The 20,133-nt window shown below is 41.8% G+C and overlaps 2 protein-coding genes across 2 annotated transcripts; both read right to left on the bottom strand.

The window, feature by feature from the left end:
- Positions 1-128: 128 nt before the first annotated feature.
- Positions 129-1,653, bottom strand: LOC138611265 (aquaporin-1-like). Its single transcript, XM_069684247.1, has 4 exons — positions 1,291-1,653; positions 672-830; positions 410-490; positions 129-317 (listed from the first exon to the last, which is right to left on the bottom strand). The coding sequence occupies exons 1-4, from the start codon at positions 1,651-1,653 to the stop codon at positions 129-131; spliced, it is 792 nt and encodes a 263-aa protein (XP_069540348.1).
- Positions 1,654-8,477: 6,824 nt separating this feature from the next.
- Positions 8,478-10,746, bottom strand: LOC138611090 (aquaporin-1-like). Its single transcript, XM_069684003.1, has 4 exons — positions 10,360-10,746; positions 9,534-9,695; positions 9,216-9,296; positions 8,478-9,031 (listed from the first exon to the last, which is right to left on the bottom strand). Exons 1-4 carry the CDS (start codon positions 10,720-10,722, stop codon positions 8,852-8,854), a joined length of 786 nt encoding a protein of 261 aa, XP_069540104.1. The 5' UTR covers positions 10,723-10,746; the 3' UTR covers positions 8,478-8,851.
- Between the last annotated feature and the right edge of the window lie 9,387 nt (positions 10,747-20,133).

Here is a 20,133-nt window from a genome sequence, read left to right as displayed (position 1 = left end):
GACACAGGAAAAAGATGATCTGCACAAAATTTTAAGTCACACATTTGAGCACGAGAGAGGAAGAGACTCCTTATGTTGAAAAAGTGTTTTACTCAGTACAAAAAGCAGTATAAAGAGGACATTTGCACTCAGACTGGATCCTTTGACCAGTCTTTAACCTCCTCTAGAAATGGCTCACGGATTTCATTTTCAAGATTTGGGTCACAACAGAGAAGGACTCTTGTTCGCTCGCTGAAGGGCTCATCTCTGGGAGCCAGCAGATAATCATACAGAAGAGCTGCCACTAAACCAGCACTCATCGGTCCTGCCCAGTACACCTGAAAGACACAATAACAGGACAGCTTCAAAAAAGAGAATTTCTTAGTCCTGCATTTGCAAAATATGTGATTCACAGCTAAATAAGCTTTACCCAATGATCCTCAAAAGACTCCTGTATGACTGCAGGCCCGAACGATCGAGCTGGGTTGATCCCGCATCCTGTGTAGCTGATCTGCAAACCATATCAGAGGAAAGCACCGCTTAGATGTCTGGCAGCGCATCAGCAGATTACATGCAGGGGCCTGATTTACAGCCAGTTCATCCCATGCCAATCCATTGTATCAGGCCGGAGAAAGATGGAGAAACCATCTTCCAAATCAACGAGGGCGGAAATGTTTTGGACACATACTCACACCAGCGAGGTGCCCCAGCCCTACAGACAATCCAATCGCCAGAGGTGCAAATCCGTTAACGTCACGTCTTCTGTCGGTCACTGCGAGCACGCACAGGACCAGCTGGAGCGTGAGCAGGAACTCGACACCGAAACCCTGAGCTGGGCTGATTCCATTCAGCTGCAACAGAGGGGAAAACAGTTAGCAGATTAACAGTTTATTATGATTTACAGATTTACAGAGTCTTTGCCTCCACTTCTGCAGCTCTTGTGTTATATTGAAACTCAAAAAAGTCTGAAACGGAACTAAACATGCTGCTAAAAACAGCCAGATCATGCTTCATCACTACAAAAAAAGTGTACAATAGAAATTAGCATGCTGCTAAAAAAACTGCCAGATCATGCCATGACTGGCGTCGTTTTTATCCTGCAAACACTGATTCAAATGTGACATTTAAACATCTTTGCAGCAGCAGTTAGTAAATGTCTCTGTGACTAGAGCACAAAACTTTTCAGTGTCTCGCCTTCACAAGGAAACTAAATTAGACAATTCCCCAAACGCCACTCAGCCGGGACTTTACATGTAGTGCATTAAGGAGAACATAACTCATGAAATTGAGAGCACATGAATTCCACCTTACCTGATTAACTCCAAGGGACTCAATCGTTTTCGGCCTGACACCAAACACAATGGCACTGCCGGCCACCGCTCCCAACATCTGAGCGATTATGTAGAAAAGGGCTCTGAAGACGCTCATCTGGCAGCTGGCCAGCAGGCCCAGGGTGATAGCAGGATTCAGGTGGGCGCCGCTAATGTGACCTATGCACTGAGCTAATGTAGCAATAGCAAGGCCGAATGCTAATGCTACTTTAATCTCCTGGTCTGGGTAGGAGTTATTTTTGTCCCCGATCGCGGCTGAAAGGCCGATGAAGACAAAGATGGTCATTCCCAGGAGCTCGGCCAGAACTGCCCTCCAAAACGCCCACGTTTGAATTTCTGACATGACTACTCGGACAATGTCAGACTTAGGTTACAGAGGCAGATTTTAGGGCAGCATTTACACCGAGAATGTGGCTCAGGCAGGCACCTGGTTCAGCCAGCAGCCCAGCTGAAAAACACCAGGGAGTCTGTGTGGCTTTATAAAATCAGGCCTGATTAGCAGCAGCTGAGAGATACGACTGACCTCCATGTCTCCTGTTATGTTCACTGCTTTTCCAGTTTGACAGAAGGCGGTGCTGCTTATTCACAACTCATTAAATACAGCAACAAACTGTTACTTTGTGCAAGAGGAAGTGAAATAGAAAACCTTGTCAGATTATGAGTTAAAGGATCCAAATGCTGAAATAAAAAAGGAAAAGTTTTTATGCATTAAACTATAAAATCTGCAGCCATCAGCAGCTTGCATGTATAATTTAATCCATGCTCAAGACACATGTAAATTTACATTTTTATTATTTCTTTAACATAATTTAAAGCAGGCTTCCAAATGATCCAGGAGTTTCAAATATTAACATTAACATTCTATAATTCAGCTTATTTCAAGGCCCGACATATCAAATGCACGAAGGACGTCTATCAGATATACGAAGGACACCCACCACACATCACTTTGACCGAGTCTTTGTGTCCCTATCTTTCCATCCTCTTATTCTATTCTTAGCGTGTGTCATGCAGGGCCAGCTGCATTGAAGTTAGCATCAGTCGCATGCCGCTGTGAAGGAAATGGGACCTTTTGAATTTACGACAAGGAAACCAGGCTCCCTTTCTGCTTTTTTCTGTGTGAATTGACTGAAAGGTCAAAAGGTCACGCTGCTGCTTGTCAGTGGGTAAAAAAGGAGAAGACTGTCAATACATCACCTTTGACTCTGATGACAATGCTCCATCTGAAAAGAAGATTATTTTCTGTATCATAGAAATGTAGATTTACTTCCACAGTTTCGCCTTATATTTCTTTATTTGCATTATTATATTCTTTTCTATTCTCAAATCAGTGTTGTTTCAGTCTTCCTTCCGAGAGTTGTTTGAGGCCGTTTGAAACACTTAAAACCACACTACAAATATACGGCAGATTGAGTATTTACAGATAAGATACCTGCGATGAGAGATGATAACATAATTGGGAGGATGCAGGATTTATTTATGAATCAAAGGGGAGTATAGTAATAAAATTCTGATAATAAAGTCAATGTGATGACAGAGGAGGGATAATCCTGGAGATCTGGAGCAGCTCTCTCGGCCTGCAAATCCTCCACGGCAGAGCAGAAAACTGTCCCCCAATATTTAACACGCTGGATAATCACTTTTGCTACGTGCATGTTTGTCTCATAGTGTTGAGGATTTCATGAACCTTTGCACCACCTCTGCACACACGTGTAGGCTCAGGGTCTACAGGGGGGAAGTTGTTATCGAGCTGCACGTCTCCCTGCTGTGCTCTGAGTTTCCTATCAGGGAGTGGAGAGGTCAGAGCCTCGACGCAAAACATCAGCTCTGTACATTTTATACACTCACATATCTTTTCCACATGTGCTGCCTGACTGAAACTGAGCTATAGGATAATTATCACATCAGACACCGCATTACTACACAGCAGGATCGGCGCATCAATCACCTTTAAAAACAAGACATTATTTATTGTCTTTGTGCAAGGGGAGTAATGGAAAAGAAAAATCTAAAACTGAACTGAAACATAAATAATACAAATAAAATGTAAAATGAGTTGAATGAAATTCACCTAAGACCCAGAATTTTTGCTTGATAGGAAAGGCTACAGTCGGCATTCAGACCCGGGTCAATTACTCTGCAGTACACTTGGGTAATTATCGCCACTAATCTCCGCCCCCTTTCCGGCACGATACTATGCTCTGTTGGTAACTTCTGCGACTCCTTGCCATCTCAGCTACAAATTCCCCCCGTCTCTGACCAAGCAGCGCTCGAACATTGTTCCAAATTTGTCGGCGCCGAGTTTGATAAACAGACTGAATGAGTAATAGATACAATAAAGACCTAACCACTGTAACATTTTTACTGTTTACTAAGCCTGTTTCAGGCGTGTTTAGTACGTCAGACGGTGACGCAGCAGAAAAGAGATCAAGTATACTCCACTGGCAATGAGAATGGAGACAATCGGCTTCGATAAGACCCGGGTCTAAAAAACTCACATCAACGAACTAAATTTAGGTTGGAAATGGGTATAGTTCAGCATTTTTAGCGCTAAGCATCCTAAGTAATAGTACTTGAAAATAGTTCAACTTTTGGAACACCGCTGCACTCATCAGTGTGACTGCTTCCTCACCGACCAATCAAAATCAAGAAGGGGCGGGACTTCCAATATCAACTTCGTCAACAACGATGGCGGAAGAGAAACTAATCCTTTTGTTATTTCGAGGGTACAATTTCCAGGATTTAGAGCTGCTGCTAATGTCAGGACACAATTCCTTTCCATTGTTTTTATGTTTTGTTTGTAAAATGTCGATGTTGAATTTGTGTTGAATGTTGAATAAAAGTTAATATTAAGCATACAGAGAAATTAAAACAGACTTAAAGGTCACAACCAAGGGAAGTAGAAGTGCCGCCAAACAAGCGCTCTGAAACTGAGGTTGTGGGTACTGCCGGCGCAACACTTAATTTGCTTAAATTGGCAAATTATTTGATAATTATTTGTACATTTGATTCAGACAGATCCAATAATGAGCATCAGTGTAAAAATACAGGATGCAAACACGGCGGAGTTAGCAAGAATGCTACTTTATTATCTGTAGCCCCTAGGCAAGTTACAAAAACAAAAAAGATTTATGTCGTTACATTTGGACAATTGATTCCACCTAATAAGAAAACAATATTAGTGTATTAAATTAAGACAGTATATGTTTGTCCAAGTTTGGACAGGATATAAAAAATCTTTTTAATGGTCTTCACCTGAATTAGAAAAACAGCAATCTTAAAATAAAACTGTTTAAAGTCAGAATATAAGAGAGAAGTTGCTGAAACTGGTGCTAATTCATAATGAATTTATCAATTACAGATAACTTATTTTCAACTTGTCTGTCCGACAGAAGGACAGTTTTCAACTGACCAAAACTTTTGTGGTTGAGGACAGTTGTAGAGACGACCAAATGACTGTGCACCACTTTGGAACATCTCATCCACTCAGCCATGATGTCCACGCCCCGGGCTTTCTCATGTAAATGTATTTCAGACTCCAATTCTAGTCTTCCAGAGGCAAAAAATAGCATCAAGATGCAGGTGTTCTGAAGCTTCCCTGAGAGGGTTTGTTATTGTGTTCTGGGCCTCAGAGATTATAGGATGAACACAGACAATTCAAGCATGCAGTAATAGAAGCAAGTCAAGTATATAATCAATATGTATGCTGGTCTGTTAAGCAGAGTCAAATGGCTCTTACAACTTCAAAGGCTTGAACTGCACAGTTGCTTAAAATAAATGAAAGGCATGATGTGGTGCAAAAACAGCAAGAGCAGCAGAAAACACTGGGTTTAAAAATAATGTGGAAATGATGATGATGAGTTCTTTTTGTTTTTCTTTTGTATTGAGTTTGAAGGCTTATAAACTGACACAACACTGCAAAGTAGGTTATTCTAACACACGGTTAAGCTTTTGGAAGGCATGTATAATCTTAAGTAAACAGTAGAAATAAGGCCTCCAGGAATATGTGCCCGCATATATTTGATTATCCACAGCAGCCTTCTGCAGGATGGCGTCATGTTGCCAGTAAGCAAGATACTGCTTATTGGGTAGATAACACAGCATTTGCACTCTTTCTACCTCACCAGACTGGCTCCATTTAAAAGAATAACAGGCCTGCATGTTTATTATGCAAGGCTGAAATTGGGCTGAATGTGGGACACACCAATAGGGCAGTTTGTCTCATGATGGTTCTCTTCATAATTCAAATCAAAGCCCAGCCATGTGAGCAAACAAGGCGGTAAAAAAGAAGTACTGCTGGAACCTGCAGGCATGTGATCTAGCATACTGTAATAGTAAGCCACTGCACTCGAACTGTTGTAGTGTGGGAATCCAAAAGTTGTTGCAAAGTGCTGCCTTTATCCAAAACATTTCCTCCATCATGATGTATTTGTGGCCAAATTGGACACTTCCATTTGTTAGCCTCCAGTGGAGCACATTAGCCCAAGTGCCCAACAAGGTCTCCTCTGGCTTGACCTTCAAAAAACTATGATTAGGCCTTATGTCTCCAGCTCGAGCAATCTAAGTAAAAACTGACCTTTACAATAAATCCAACTCCCCTGCAATCAGAGAGGGTGAGTCAGAAATATCTCCTGTGTGTGCTTTCTTGGCGTGGCTAGAGAAACTCTCATCAGGCTGGCGGGCTGCCATTTGGTGCTTCCTCTGATGAAAACATGAGCGAGAGCAGCGATCCATCAATCAGCAAAGACAGCCGGGCAGTAAAAAGAAAACACAAGAAGATTAGAAGGCAAGCTGAGTGCCCAGGATTTCTACAGTGTATTTGGTCTTTAGTCATAACTTCAACTGTCACAGGTTGAAATAGCATATTCAGCTCTCAGAAAAGACGACTGAAGAACTCTGAATCCAGGACTGTGTATTAGTTGAAGCTGAGAAAGCACACTGTGTAATTCTACATTAATCAGTCCTTAGGTAAAGTACCTGTGAATTGGACGACATTGGGCGGCTGTGGCTCAGTGGTACAGGTGGTCATCTTTCAATCGGAAGGTTGGTGGTTCAATCCCCAGCTCCCTCAGTCTACATGTCGAAGTGTCCTTGGGCAAGAACATAGACTGTATAAAAAGATGGACGACATGACAGCTCCCTAAAAGTGAAGCCAAAACATTTCGGGCGCCCCCTGCTGACTGGCTGCAGTATAGGTCATGAAGCCCGCCTCCTCCATGTTAACAGATGGGACACAAGACAAAATATAAAATCAAAATACACACCTGATAATTTTTTCTCAAACATGGTCTCTGTCATTATAGCTAGTTATTATCATGGTGATTTACGTCCAAGTGTTCATTTTTCTGACAAGTTTATTTTTAATTAGTTATTTGATGCTGTCAGAATGATGATTGACAGCTCTGTTCGGCTCCTGCAGCCAATCAGTTCCGGGTGAGCAGAGCGGAGGACGATCCGTGAGTGGAAACGTAACTAAAACAATCACTACAGTCATTGAAGTTTCCATACCTGTGAACGTTAACCTCAGACCAACACAGAGAAGCTGTTCTGCTGTTGCGGGATCCTTGCTGTTTTTTCGGTAAGTTAAGTGTGTGTTTGGGTAAGCAGAAGTGGCTACGGCCGCTTCACTCGCCGATCTCTACTGCGCAGACTCTGGCTCCGTTTGACGTCACCATCGCAGGATGGCAGCGCCTATCACAGGGGCTATTTTGGCATCAATTTCGTACAATGGGAGCAGATGGAGACGCGTTGTCCATCTATATATACAGTCATTGGGCAAGACACTGAACCCTAACACTTTATGTAGCAGCCTCTGCCATCGGTGTGTGAATGTGTGTAAAAGAGCTTTGAGTGGTGTTGTTGTTGTTGAGTGCAGTTCATTCCATTTACAATACAGGAAATAAAAATGTGAGTGGTTACAAAGGAACAAATTAGGAACAATTGACTCCAAAATAAGTCGTTACTTATCGACTCTGATTCAAGATCTAGAGCACGTAATGAGTTACTAAAGAACAGACAGAAATACTCTGTGAATTACAACAATCAACAATTGATTAGGGATGACTTAGAAACAACCAGTATATTTTTCTTGACAATTACAGAAAGTAATGATTAAGTAATGAATTAATAAATGAAGGTATTAGTTTGTTTTAGTTTGTTCATTGAGCAGCTCGTCATTATCTACAATACAGTCGGCAATTCTGAGCTGTTCAAGAAAATGCTAAATAATAATTATCAGGTTGTTCCCTCTTGCCGTTATAGGCAGTAGTTTTAGAACAAAAGGTCAGTTAAGCAACTTTAATGTGATATAATGCAATGCTTAATTTCATCATTATATAACTTGTCATTGCATTCATAAGTATGACGCTTTACTTGTTGTTTTGTTGAGTTTTCCTGGTTATTGTCTGGAAAAGCAGAAACGTGTTTGCCAATGAATTCATAACTGAGCTGACTTTGCTCAGACATTTCAGGAATGCAGACTTATGTACACTTGTTTCTTATCAGATGATTGTGTCACTGACTGGTCAAACCTCAGTCGCAGACTTACTGAGGCTCCGGAAACCCCAGATTCACTGTTTATGTCAAAGGATTGCAGGTGATTTGATTACCGTCAAATGTGTGAGGACATTTGCACCACTTAAGTACAATATTAACAAATGTGGATGCTGCCTCATTATGTAAAGATTTGTGTCTAAATCCACTTTTGATATTTTAATTCTTTAGTGTACGGTTAGCTTACATTGTGCATTTTCAAAATTAAAGTTATGTCCAGTGAAATTAAACACAGTCGACCTTGGGTCATGTATAGTTTGATGTTTGCACAGTGTCTTAAAGACAACTTAGAGCCACAGGGTGAATACACAAAGGACTGGAGATGGGGGGGCCGGGAGGGGCCCAGCAGCAAAATTTTGCCCTCAGGCCCCCTAAAAGGTTAATCCAGCCCTGTATGAACCTGAATATTTTAAATGTAACAGGATACATGGTATTTTTAACAAGCTAATATCGATCCTATATGTAAGTGTTATCTTTTTTCTGTGGTCATAGTCAGAAGTTGAAAGGTTGACTATTTTATTAGTAATGATTGTCTAGGAAAGGAAAAATCTCATCTTTAACATGCCAAGAATTCACATGTAGCAACATCTTTTACAACAAGTGTTTTATTTACTTAAAAAAGTGGGAGACATTTCATAAGTGAACATAAAATACATTATCATCAGAAACATACGTGATACAGGCACATAGAGTATACAAAAACATGGCTCATCATGGAATACTGATATGGGAAAACAATTCAACGCGCTGCTCAGTCACGATTCTCTCGACCTCGGCTCGTAGGCTTCAGTGGCAGTTTGCATGAACATTTTGTGTGCGGGGTCAAACAAGGGAGTGAGTTAGAAAGAGACGCTAACTGACCCGTTACCACAATCCTCATTGGTATTTCAAAATGGCACAAAAACACTACACTAAATTCAAGACCTTCTTTCTTTTTACAGGAGTATAAACACGTTCAGTAGAACTAAGTGGTTGGGACAGCGTTGGGACTATTTGGAGGTCATCTCCACAGTTGTAGTGTCGTTGCCTCCGTTGATTTCGTAGTCGCCCACTGGGCCGCTGACGAGGACTTTCACACGCTCGGGGAAGTCGTCGAATTTGGGAGAGAGCAGGAAGTCGTATATGAGGGCTGCTGCTACACCGCCGCACATCGGCCCCACCCAGTACACCTGCAATGGAAAACTCTGATCAATGTCTGGCCACATTTCTAAAGGTCAATAATTCAGAGGTCTTATTCTAAAACAATGGGAACGCTACAGCTGATTAACTCATGACTCGTATGTGAGTTATGCTTATTGAATTATTCAAGCTTCACGTGTACTATGCATGGAGGAAAAAGTGAGCTTGACTTACCCAGTGGTTTGTGAAATTGTTCAGGATCAAAGCCGGACCAAAGGAGCGAGCAGGGTTGATGCCGCAGCCTGTGTAGCTGATCTGTAATCAGCAACAAAAAGACGACATAAGAGGATATCTTCAGCTACATGGTCTGGTGGATTAACAGAGTCTGGCAGGGGTGAGGGGGTACAAGCTGACATAATGAAAATGCACACAATTCTATCACTCTAAGAGCGCTAACATGTCTGCTGCTGGTTTACATTGCTCAAATGTACCATGCAATAATGCTAGATAAACACTACACTGCTGTGGGTATCTTTGTGAGGTGAATCTTACCGCTGCCAAGTGCCCAAGGCAGACCGAGAGGCCAATGGCTAAGGGTGCTGAGCCGGTGACATCACGCCGCCTTTTATCAGTGACTGCAATGACACACAGCACCAACTGGAAGGTTGCCAGAAGCTCGATGCCTACGCCTTGGCTGGGAGTGACGCCGTTGAGCTGCGAGAATCCAAAACAACAACAGTTTGTAAGTGTGTGTCAGTTAGACGGACAGTTTCCTATAACAACCACTTCCCATTCAGCCGCTGCAGCCGCTGGCGTCGCCCTGGAAGGCTGACAGAAGTTTGGCAGAGGCTCAAAAGTGACACATTGCTTTTTCATTTTTCATTTGTGCAAAACCTGATGATTTGTCATTCTGTGTATTTTTCGCTGTAGTTTCCCCCACAGTGAGCAGATACCATCTTGACACTCAAATATTCTGTTAAAAGACTGCTGATGTTACGCATGACTGATAATCAAAGAGAAGTGTGGCATTTTAGGTTGCAAAATGTGCCACAGCAGCTGAGGAGAAATGTCAACGTGTTGACATTGCATATTTTTATTTGCAGATTCTTTCAGCTGTTGCAGTGTGGCGTGCTTAATTTAACGTGTCATCACTATTCAATAATAAGCAATGACAGACTGTCCAAAGAACAAAACAAACAGGGCCAAATAAAACGACTACATCCTTTAAAGCCCTCAGTTTTGACTTGCAGGTCAACTTTAGTCTACAAAGGCAGTTTAAATACAAACTGTTGCATAATATTGCAGCGCAGTGAGGGATATTTAAAGCTCACACTATCACATGTTCTGTCAACAACAGTGAATGAAAAGTTATACTTACAGAGTTGAGCCCCAGTGAACTTGTGGTACTTGGACGTGCTCCAAACATAATGCCACTGGCAAGAGCTGAACCCAGCATCTGGGCAATGATGTACATGACGGCCTTGAACACGCTGATCTGGCAGCTGGCAAGCATCCCGAGGGTCACTGCAGGATTCAGGTGGGCCCCGCTGATGTGGCCTAAACTCTGGGCCAGCGTGGCGATGGCCAGGCCGAAGCCCAGGGCCACCTTCACCTCCTGGTCCGGATTGCTGTTGTTCGTGTTCCCTATCGCTGTGGACAAGCTGAGGAAAATGAAAAGGGTCATGCCGACCAGTTCGGCCAGGACGGCCCTCCAGAATTCCTTGCTCTTGAACTCTCTCATGTTGGTGGTAGTGCTGCTGTGGGTTAGAGCTGTGGAAAGTGTGTACTCACAAACAACACAGGAGGCTGCATATATAAGGCCCAGGCTGATAATGGTCAGTGGGCGGGCTTTAAAAAAACTGAAAGAGAGGGCCACACTGAATTAATGAGAAATCCAAAAGACTGGTCTCTTGCTCCCCTCCCTCTGCCCCCCCTCCCTCCCCCTCCCTCCTCTCTGTGTCCTCCGGCCCCTCTCCCAGTACCTCCCTGTGTGCCCAGCTCTGGTCTTTGGACTTCAGTTAGTAAGACAACAGGGGTTAGTAAAAGTTGTATTCAAAGGTAAAGTTTCCACTCATACAAGAAGTTTTACTTTCTGTTTGCCTGAAAAGAATTGAGCTTTAAATCGAGATGAGTAACAAACTTTATGTCAAATTTATCTTTGTGATTCAGCTGCAAAAAAAAACTAACTTTGCACAATTGTGTCTTTCACTCCTGTGGACTTAATCACAGCATGAATGAGGGAGAGTCAGAGAGAAGTCAGACAACTCCCAAATACTTATTTTAGGTCTCACTCATCACTTCCACAGAGCCTGTCAAGCTCAAGAAAAAACACCCAAATAACATCTCCAGGAGATGCAAAGAAAGGGGATAAAAGCTTGTATTTCTAACTTTAAAAACACGCAAAAGAGGAGACAAACATTAGCAACCATATATGGCAGATCATCTATTATGTGTAGAGAGAATTTAGTCTCAGAAAAGGTACACACGACTAGTTGGAGAAACATTAACTAAGAGCATGTTTGCTAAATAATAATGACATGTATTTTAGAAGCTGGTAAAACATCAACTTTGGGAAAGGAGCTGCCTGTTGCACCTGGCTTTAAATTCAGGGGGGGTGACAGCAAACAGCAGCAGCAGTGGGCCGCTGAGACATATCACCAGGAGTTTACTCTGCTACCACTGTGGGTCTGTGTGTATGTCTCTGCGTGCGATCACTTTCTGGGACGAACAAGTTCTTTTTAATATTTCTGAGGATTTTAAGTGTTTAAATCCCTCCGAATAGAGCGACAGTAGCTGTTTTTACTGCGACTACATTGTGAAGTTGGCTCGGCTCAAACAGCAGTTGTGACTCATTCCGTCATTGCGACACAGGATGTCTCTCAGTGTTTTTTAGCAGCATCAAAGGCAGATGAGGGAAAGTGTTCTGTCCTTAAACAAATTTATGACCTTTTAATTATTAACTGTTCCAGCTTGTTCTCCCAGTAGTTCAGCGGGCTCATGTTTGGCACGTTCCTGACGCTAGGAGGGACAGAGCCAACGCAAAACTGATATTTTGCTTTACCCTGAGACACGCTCTTTGACCACCGTGACTAATGCTGGGAAGTCTGATCCACGCAGCCCGGCCAAGTTGTCAGTTACATGAACGTGTGTCAGTTGCTGTCTAGACACTTTTATGAATGTAATCATTATCCTCATGTTTTTAGTTGACGTGTTTCAAATATCTGTATTCCTTTAAAATACGACGAAATTTCTGACTGTCAGTCACATCCTCTTTCCAAGTGTAAGTATATTCATATGCTAAAATTTGTACCTTAGATTTATTTGTCTAAGAGCACAAAGGTAAAGGGCTATATAGATGAAAATAGCTGTTTTAATTTTCATATATTAATATCAAAACTAAGATAAGATTGAACTTTATAAATCCCGAAGGTGCCAGATTGCTCCAAAATTATCGTAAAAAAAATAATAATGCACAAATAATGACTTAAATAAAAGTGAATAAATGTATATGGCTAAAATGCAAAGAGACAGTGTCTAATAGAATAACATAAGTACAATAAGAAATTGATTAAATTAAGATGAGTTAAAGTTCATATTTGCAGTGATAATAAGAAGTAGTAAAAGCGTACACTGCACCAGATGATGTCAAACTACAGCAGGGATGATCCTGTATGGGGCGGGATGTAGAGGATGGACAAATCAGAGAGCACTGCAATAATATGTTTTTCTCTGGTTCTACTATTTATAGGTTTGTGTGTTATTATATCCAACATTTCTCTCTACTTCCAAAAAAAATATTCTCATTCTCATAAAAGACACAAAAAAGATGTTTTTCAGACCTCCATTAATGCAAAGAAACAACAACAGAATACTAATGTTTCAGTAAGGGATCAATATTTGGTGTAATAACCTGGTTTTTAGTTACAGTTCATGCATCTTGTTAATGCTTCTACTGGGTGACGTCAGGCCACTCTTGGAGCAGCTCGTCTTTGTTTGACGGCTTGTAAACATCCATCTTCCTCTTGACCACGTTCAGGAGGTTTTCAATGGGGTTCAGATCTGGATTGAGCTGGCCATGACATGAAGAGAGAGATGCGGAGGAACATTTGGATTGGTCTCTTCATGTTTTCCGGAGCTGTGTTTTATTTAGTGCTGCTCAAAATACTGTTTGATACGTAGATATTAAAGATATAGCGACGCAAACCCGCATCTTTATGTTTATCAGTAAATCAGTGGTGGAAGGTACGGAAGCCCGGAGGGGCAGGTAAAAAAAATTAATCTGTTTCTCCATTTTCAGGGGTGACGTTGATTGTTTGCCCTCCTGTGTTAATGACTAAAGAACAATTGTAAAAAAAATAAAATCTTTTTTTCTTTATTTAAATATAAAATAGTTTTGCCAGTTTTTTTCTGGCAACTGGCAACTTTTTTTTCTTTTAATTTCTCTATGTTCCCTTTTTTGTCTCTTAAAAATAGGTGAGAAAAAGGTTATAGCAGGTATAATAGTTTGCCAGGATTCTTAAACATTTTTTTTTCTTAAAGCTCATTAGCATTTCATGTTTTAATGCTCATTTCCTGTCATGCAAGCTAAGCCCTTAGTCCCTTATCAGTACCTCGTCATGCTGCACTTCAGGAAGGAATAAATATCACTAAGTATTAACGCCATGTGAGTTTCTATTGCCAAGCCGTCAACATCTCCTCCACTTTATTAGTTAAAATACAGTCAGCACTTCTGCAGTCAGCTGAGTAATCAGAACAAATGGCAGAACAAAAGCGTTTTGTGAGGCCCTCTGTGTAGTTGTTCCTTAGTACTTACTCAGCAAGATCCATCACTTCCCCTGAATATTACACAAAAAGAGCCACTAATAGGTCAGTGATTTGTAAAGAATGAGTCGTTAACAGGCGGTGCCCCTCCTCGGCTGATCAGAACGAGTCATGAGGAAAGTGGTTGTCATTCCCATTGATGATGGTAACGATGACGAGGAAGAGAATATTGTTTCTTTCATCACAGCAGGTAAATTTGCAACAATGTAGAAAGGCAAAAATTAAGACCCCAATCAAATTATATTTATCTTCAAAGCCCGTCATGTACTTTTGATCTTGGATTAACTTCCATAAATCTAGGATTAAGCTGTGTACAATGCGTACTTTGATCTAACTTTAACCGTTTAACGTGAAGCTTTTTATCTCCAGACTGACAACAATTTGTACTCACTCTTAAAACACGAGAGACAGGAGATGTTGTTGGGCAGCTTTTATATGCGCCATTATGGAAGGTTTATTGTTGGAGCTTCTTAAGTGGTTAGCTAGGATCTCTGAGTACTTTGTTATTTGGTGGAGCAGTTTTGACGTATTGGACTGAGTGGTGAGTGCGAGTGCTGAGTGGTGTTGGAATATTGCAGAAAACCAAAAATCAAAGACAAATAGAACAAAATAAAATAAATGAAGAATCCTCGCTTTTGCTTTTTGCAGACACATTTTCAGGATAAGTGTGCTTTCATCACACCCAAATATTTGTGTTGGAATCTGTGCTTAATTTTTCTTTTATTCGGGAGAAGAACTTGCATTATTCTCTCTCCACTCGACCACTTTGTTGCATGTTGTAGTGTTGCCTGTGTCACTTAACAGCGATATTACAGTCACACCACCAGAATACTTTGAAATGTATTGACTTGATTGATCATCCCCAAAGGATTCATTAATAAAGTATCTCAAGTTGTGCTCCCTTTGAACTCCTCCTCGTTTGTTGTAGAATCCTCTATTGTGGCTTACGCATGAACATAAACTATTCATTAACTATCAGGTCATTTCTGAATTGTTTCTCACTTCTTCCTTACAAGGAACTTTTTTTTTTGCTGTGGTGTTATTGATTCAACAAATCTTTCACAGGTGACAAATTGTTAAGCCCCTTTTAGACTGACAGTTCAAGGCAGGATTATTACGCCTCTGTTGCGCCTCGTCTTTAGTGTAAAACGCACGGAGGTGGAGTGGTGGGGCGAAGTCGCTCGGCCTCTGGGCCGGCATCAGAGGTAGTAACAGAGGCGAAAAAGCACCTGTGTAAACTGGAGAGCCGGCAGGGCAGAACAGTGCTGTGTGTGTGTATTTGAAGCACACGCTGTTTGTGTACACCTCGCACACGTTTTGCTTCCCCAACGCCGGAACGCTTTTTAAAAACACAAACTAGGGCGCCTTTACGCGTGGTCCAATATATAGTGACAAGGTGGCATGAGGATGTAGCTTCGTTACAGCGCTGAGGTGGAACCGCAGTGTAAAAAAGGCTAGTAACAGAGGCGTTACGGCGTCAGTGTACACGGCAGAGCCAGCAGGACGGAACTGCAGCGTGTACGTGAAGCTCGTTTTGCTTCCACAGTGCCTGAACGCTGTGTAATAACACACACGTCTCGATGGTCGGTGCAATGTAAAAACGGCAAAGGCAGTGGTGAAATCGCAGCGTAAAAAGGGCTTTAAATATCTCTGCATCCTATCACACCCTGTCAGCTGAGCCTCTGCTTATATCTTCACCAAACAAACCTCTGCTGGAGCTCGTCACATCAGCCTAAATTGTGAGGTGCTCGGACCTCTTGCGGAGGAATGTGGGGAATGTTTAAAAACACAGAAAGTACTAACACCGTCACGTGCTGTGCGAGTGATTCATGTCAGACTTTAAATATACTTTTAAAATATCAAGCTAATGGAGCGACTAATGTAACGACAGCAGAAAGTAAATGTGAAGGTCATGGCGGGCCTGAGAATCACACGAGTTTGTTTGGTATTTGGGGTCAAAGGTGACGCAAATCTTAAACAGAGTTCGCTGCTATTACGTCATACGAATCAAAGCGCGCCTGCAGACTGGACACACTGCTGTAAATAACTGGACTAACTGGAAAACGGAGTGAAAAGTGAGACCCTAGAATATATCTGTCGTGCACTTTTCTTCAGGTCGCCGGGGTTTATTCAAGCAGAACTATTTCTTATTCAAAAAGAAAAATGGTTTGTATAGAAATTCTTCCAGTTCCCAGAGTTTTGCTATTTTCTTCAGCACTTCAAACTCTGAATGTGCGGCCACCTGATAGCAGCTGAAATTCACTGCTGGGTGGATGTGAGCTCCTAAATACTTTATGCAAGAGTGCACCAGGTAATTTCCGGTTGCTTACTTATCTGCATTATTATAATATCCTTATTCTTGCATTGAAGGAAAATAGAGCATAAACGAGTGGAAGAAAATGTGCTAAAATACACTCAACAAAAGAGGAGTAATGCTGGATGAATTGTAGCTTGGGAAATTAAACCTAATTTAATTTCTGCCATCAGGCTTTTTCTACGGTTGTAATTGTCAGGCTTCTTCACAATGACAGCACAGCAAGTTTAGCTCAACAGGAAAGAGTCATCATGCTTAGGCCCCTTTTATCTCTTGCTGATGTCAGTCTCTCTTAGTTTTCCACACATTTTTCCCAAAGTGGTGCAATGCTGTAAAGAAGGGAAATATGGTATAAAAACCACGCACACATGCTGTAAGTGTTTGCCAGGAATACTGTGGGGCTCGTAGTTGATCAAAACAGACCGGCGGGTCAAAGGTCGCGTAGCATGGACAGCACAGAAATCCAGTGACCCGTGAAACCGCCTGTGACAGTTAGGAACTCATTTTACTAATTGCTCAAACTTATCTAATTACAGTTTGGTCACAAGGTTTTTTTTGTGCAGAGGAAAAATTCTTCACAGCAAAACAAGAATGAAACATTTGCATCGTTTCCCTTTGAAAAAAAAAAAAGGTTAAACTCTTGTTAAGGTTGATAAATTTGTCTCTTAACAGATGTTTTGATCGCCGGGGATACAGAGAGGTCGTTCTTCACTAAGGCCTCACAATGACACGGAGAGGAATTCAGCTACGAGCGTGTGAAAGCAGACGGAGACAACAGGGCCGAATGACTGATTCAATGATTTGACAGGCTTCAGACCCACCAGAAAACACCCAAACACACACCCCTCACACCCCTGCGCACACTCTGAAATCATCACCGGTGAACGGCTTCCTTCAAAGGCTTCTTTTACACCCCAGGAGACAGTAGCATTAGATGGTAAATCACAATCATGAGACTGCTGCTGCTTAGCGGGTTCGGGTCAGTGCGCTGGTGAGCTGACCCCGACTGGACTGCCTGTTATGCAACCGACATGAGTACAGATACATAAACATGATCAAATTCCTGCAGATTCTCAGACGTTTCATATTTAACGGCTATTTTTAAGGAGCTTTACTTCATGATTTATACATTTTTTTCAACAACCAGTGAATCAAAAAAAGCCGTATACGTGCAGATATTGTTAGAACTGACAGGTGAAGTTATGACCCCCCGGGAACTTCCTCTGCGTCATTTATTTGTTTATATAATATTTAAGGTGTAGTGTTTGGTGTGGCTGCTCAGGATAGGAAGCATTAGCACTGTCTAATGTCGCTTTAATGGTTTTTGGCTTATCTGACTTCCACAGTGGGAGTGTAATTAGTGAGTTATAAGGTGAAACTGTTTATTTTTGCTACAGCCATCATAGGATATCCTCCGATTCTGCGCGTGTCTTGTTACAGGAGAACAGTAGTGAATTTGTGTGACCTTACACAACATTGATCAGCGATTTTGGCAGGATGTTGGCATGGGGAGTCCTAAAGGTCAACTGTGCAGATTTTTGCTCATAAAAATAAAATTACTATGACTTATTAACCTACATTAGTGCAACAAATTACTGTGTAAGGCGCAACAAGCTTGCACCCTCAGATCAAAGTCTCTTTACACATTAACCGTTCAGCCTTTGAAGGGATTTCTAGCTAAGAAGCAGCTTCTTTAGGTCTTTATAACTGTGCATAATTGTCAAGATTTATCTCTCCTCTTGTTTGGTTACAAGTTTCTTTCAGATTGTGCGCATCGAACCTGCCTCCTCAATCTGCAAGAGGTTTATATTCTGCCCGGCAGACCCACAAACTCACGGGGGGCCTATTATTAGGCGGATCAGTTCCCCTCAATTGTTGCATGTCTCCTGGCTCTTTGCCTATTTATTGCCATTGTAAAGCCGCCCTCGCCTGTGTCCCCCACCTCTACAAAAACTACACAAAAACATTGCTGAAAGGGCTAGTCAGGGGTCCGTGAGGCCATGACGACAGCTCCAACATTATAGACTTCTTCCCGCTTCGGAGACCGTGTCGTTGTTTGACGAATCACTGCAGTGGGATTCACCAAGGAGACGCCTGTGAGTAACCACATCAGGATATTGGCTCAAGCTGTGAACGATCTACTATTGGCACTATTAAAGATGACATGTTTAAAACCCAGTGAATATTTAATGTAAATCATTGGCAACATCCAGTATCCCACATTTTATGATGACTTCACACCTGGTAGAATAACAGTCTCTTGCATACTGTGGCTTTCTTCCAATAAACCCTTCTTTTGCCCCAGATAACACTAAACTTTATGAGGACTTCATGGCCAGCTGCCATCCTGGATACTTTGGGGTAACATTAACTTTTCTGGTATGAAAACAAGTTTATAAAAGAATAAAATGCAAAGTGCCAACTGATAAGGATGGACTTTGGACTGTCGGCGAGTTCATCTTTGGCTTTAATCCAACACGGATAGTAGAACACTATCAGTCCGAAACTCCCTCACAAGACCAAATAAAATGTGATGTGTTTGTGTTTATTTGCACACATTATTGAGTAACAGCTGGAACAGAACGTACTCATGAAGAGATGATATCTTTTATAATACATTAGGTATGACATATCCATTTGCATACCTCTGCAGCATGAAGATCACACACAACTATAAACATTAAAGGGGTCATATCTTTTGAACGGATATTCTCATATTTTTCACATTTGGGGTGTTTATTGTTCACAGTGAAAAAGTGAAAACTGCATAATTATGTGTTTTTTCCAGATTTACATTTTTAAAAAGGTCGCCTCTGAAATGGGCCGTTCAGAACAGCTGCAGGTTTCTACATAGAACCTTGCTTCCGCTGAAATCGACCAATCGTCATTCACCGTCGTTCACCTCAGGCTGCCTCCTTGCACTCGCTTGGCGTCAAGTCGTTGTCAAGATTTCAACTTACCATTCTGATACCTCCTGGTGATTCTGGCTCGTACATATAAGGCCGAATAACCGACCCTACAGCGGCCATGTTTTCAACTTTGGAGTGGCGGCCGCTGGAGTGGGGGAGGGGCTATGCGGTCACTCCAAATACTGTCTCCAATCGTGGTGAAGGTCTAACCTTTTAATGGCAAAATGGCTTGTTTGTTTCAGGAGGAAGGAGAGGCTCCGAAAAATAAATTAAAACCAAACAAACTTTACCCATGTGATTCAAAAACGCAATTGATTGCATAAGTAAGTTATGTCACTTTTAACTATACTTTCATTCCATGGAAGTGCCTCCAAACATCCAAGAACCCATGTGACAACCGTAGTTACAACATGATGGTGACTTTAGGTGTATGTCCAACGACAAGCAGTTCACCCCTGTATTATCAGTTGTATTGAAGCTAATGTGCTCGACAGTGCTCACAAGCTAGTTGCTAACTTTGTCTAACATTTCGTGCAGAGTTGAATAGGATACAGCTTTTATTTTGAAGTCTAACATCTCCTGTCATTTATGCTCCTGCCCTCATGTGTCTCCCGCTCCCTTGATTACCAGCACCTGTGCTCATTACACCTGTCCCTGATTATCTCATTAGCCTCCCGGCTCAATTCGTCCTTTGTTTCCCCTCTTCATTTGCCAGATTGTCTTTGTTCTTCCCTGGGAGCACAGCGCTTTCCAGCTTATTCATAGCTTTGTTTATCTATGCTTTTTGGCTTTGGATTGTTGCCAATTCCCTCTCTGGATTGGGTAATGTGTTTCAGTCTGACTTTTGTGTATGACTTCGTTATTTGCCAGGAATGACCAAGCCTTTTTGAGCCACCCTTTGTGTCGTTCTCTTCTGTGCATCTGAGTCTCAAAGTTGTCTGGTACCATTACAAGAGATGTGAGACTGAAGAGACGAGTTGTTAGCTTTAGAATCGATACAATAAGCTCAAAGATGCTAAAAGCTAATTCTATAGCGCAACGAGCTTAGCTGCCTCTTTTAGGTGCCATAACAGCAGCTGGTGTATGTCACCTGCTGAGGTGTGCTTGA

Source organism: Semicossyphus pulcher, unplaced genomic scaffold (genome assembly GCF_022749685.1).
Source record: "Semicossyphus pulcher isolate SPU_LCO1_2020_fin unplaced genomic scaffold, fSemPul1.0.p SCAF_7, whole genome shotgun sequence".
In the NCBI taxonomy this organism is placed as follows: Eukaryota; Metazoa; Chordata; class Actinopteri; order Labriformes; family Labridae; genus Semicossyphus; species Semicossyphus pulcher.
Note: the sequence above shows the minus strand (reverse complement) of the source record. Positions and strands in the feature narration are given on the sequence as shown.

Coding starts and splice junctions, on each gene's coding strand:
- LOC138611265 (XM_069684247.1), bottom strand. CDS start 1,653: ATGTCAGAAATTCAAACGTGGGCGTTTTGGAGGGCAGTTCTGGCCGAG. Junction 491..671: donor GGCTGGGGCACCTCGCTGGT/GTGAGTATGTGT, acceptor TATGGTTTGCAG/ATCAGCTACACAGGATGCGG. Junction 318..409: donor AGTCTTTTGAGGATCATTGG/GTAAAGCTTATT, acceptor TGTGTCTTTCAG/GTGTACTGGGCAGGACCGAT.
- LOC138611090 (XM_069684003.1), bottom strand. CDS start 10,722: ATGAGAGAGTTCAAGAGCAAGGAATTCTGGAGGGCCGTCCTGGCCGAA. Junction 9,297..9,533: donor GCCTTGGGCACTTGGCAGCG/GTAAGATTCACC, acceptor TGCTGATTACAG/ATCAGCTACACAGGCTGCGG. Junction 9,032..9,215: donor ACAATTTCACAAACCACTGG/GTAAGTCAAGCT, acceptor TTTCCATTGCAG/GTGTACTGGGTGGGGCCGAT.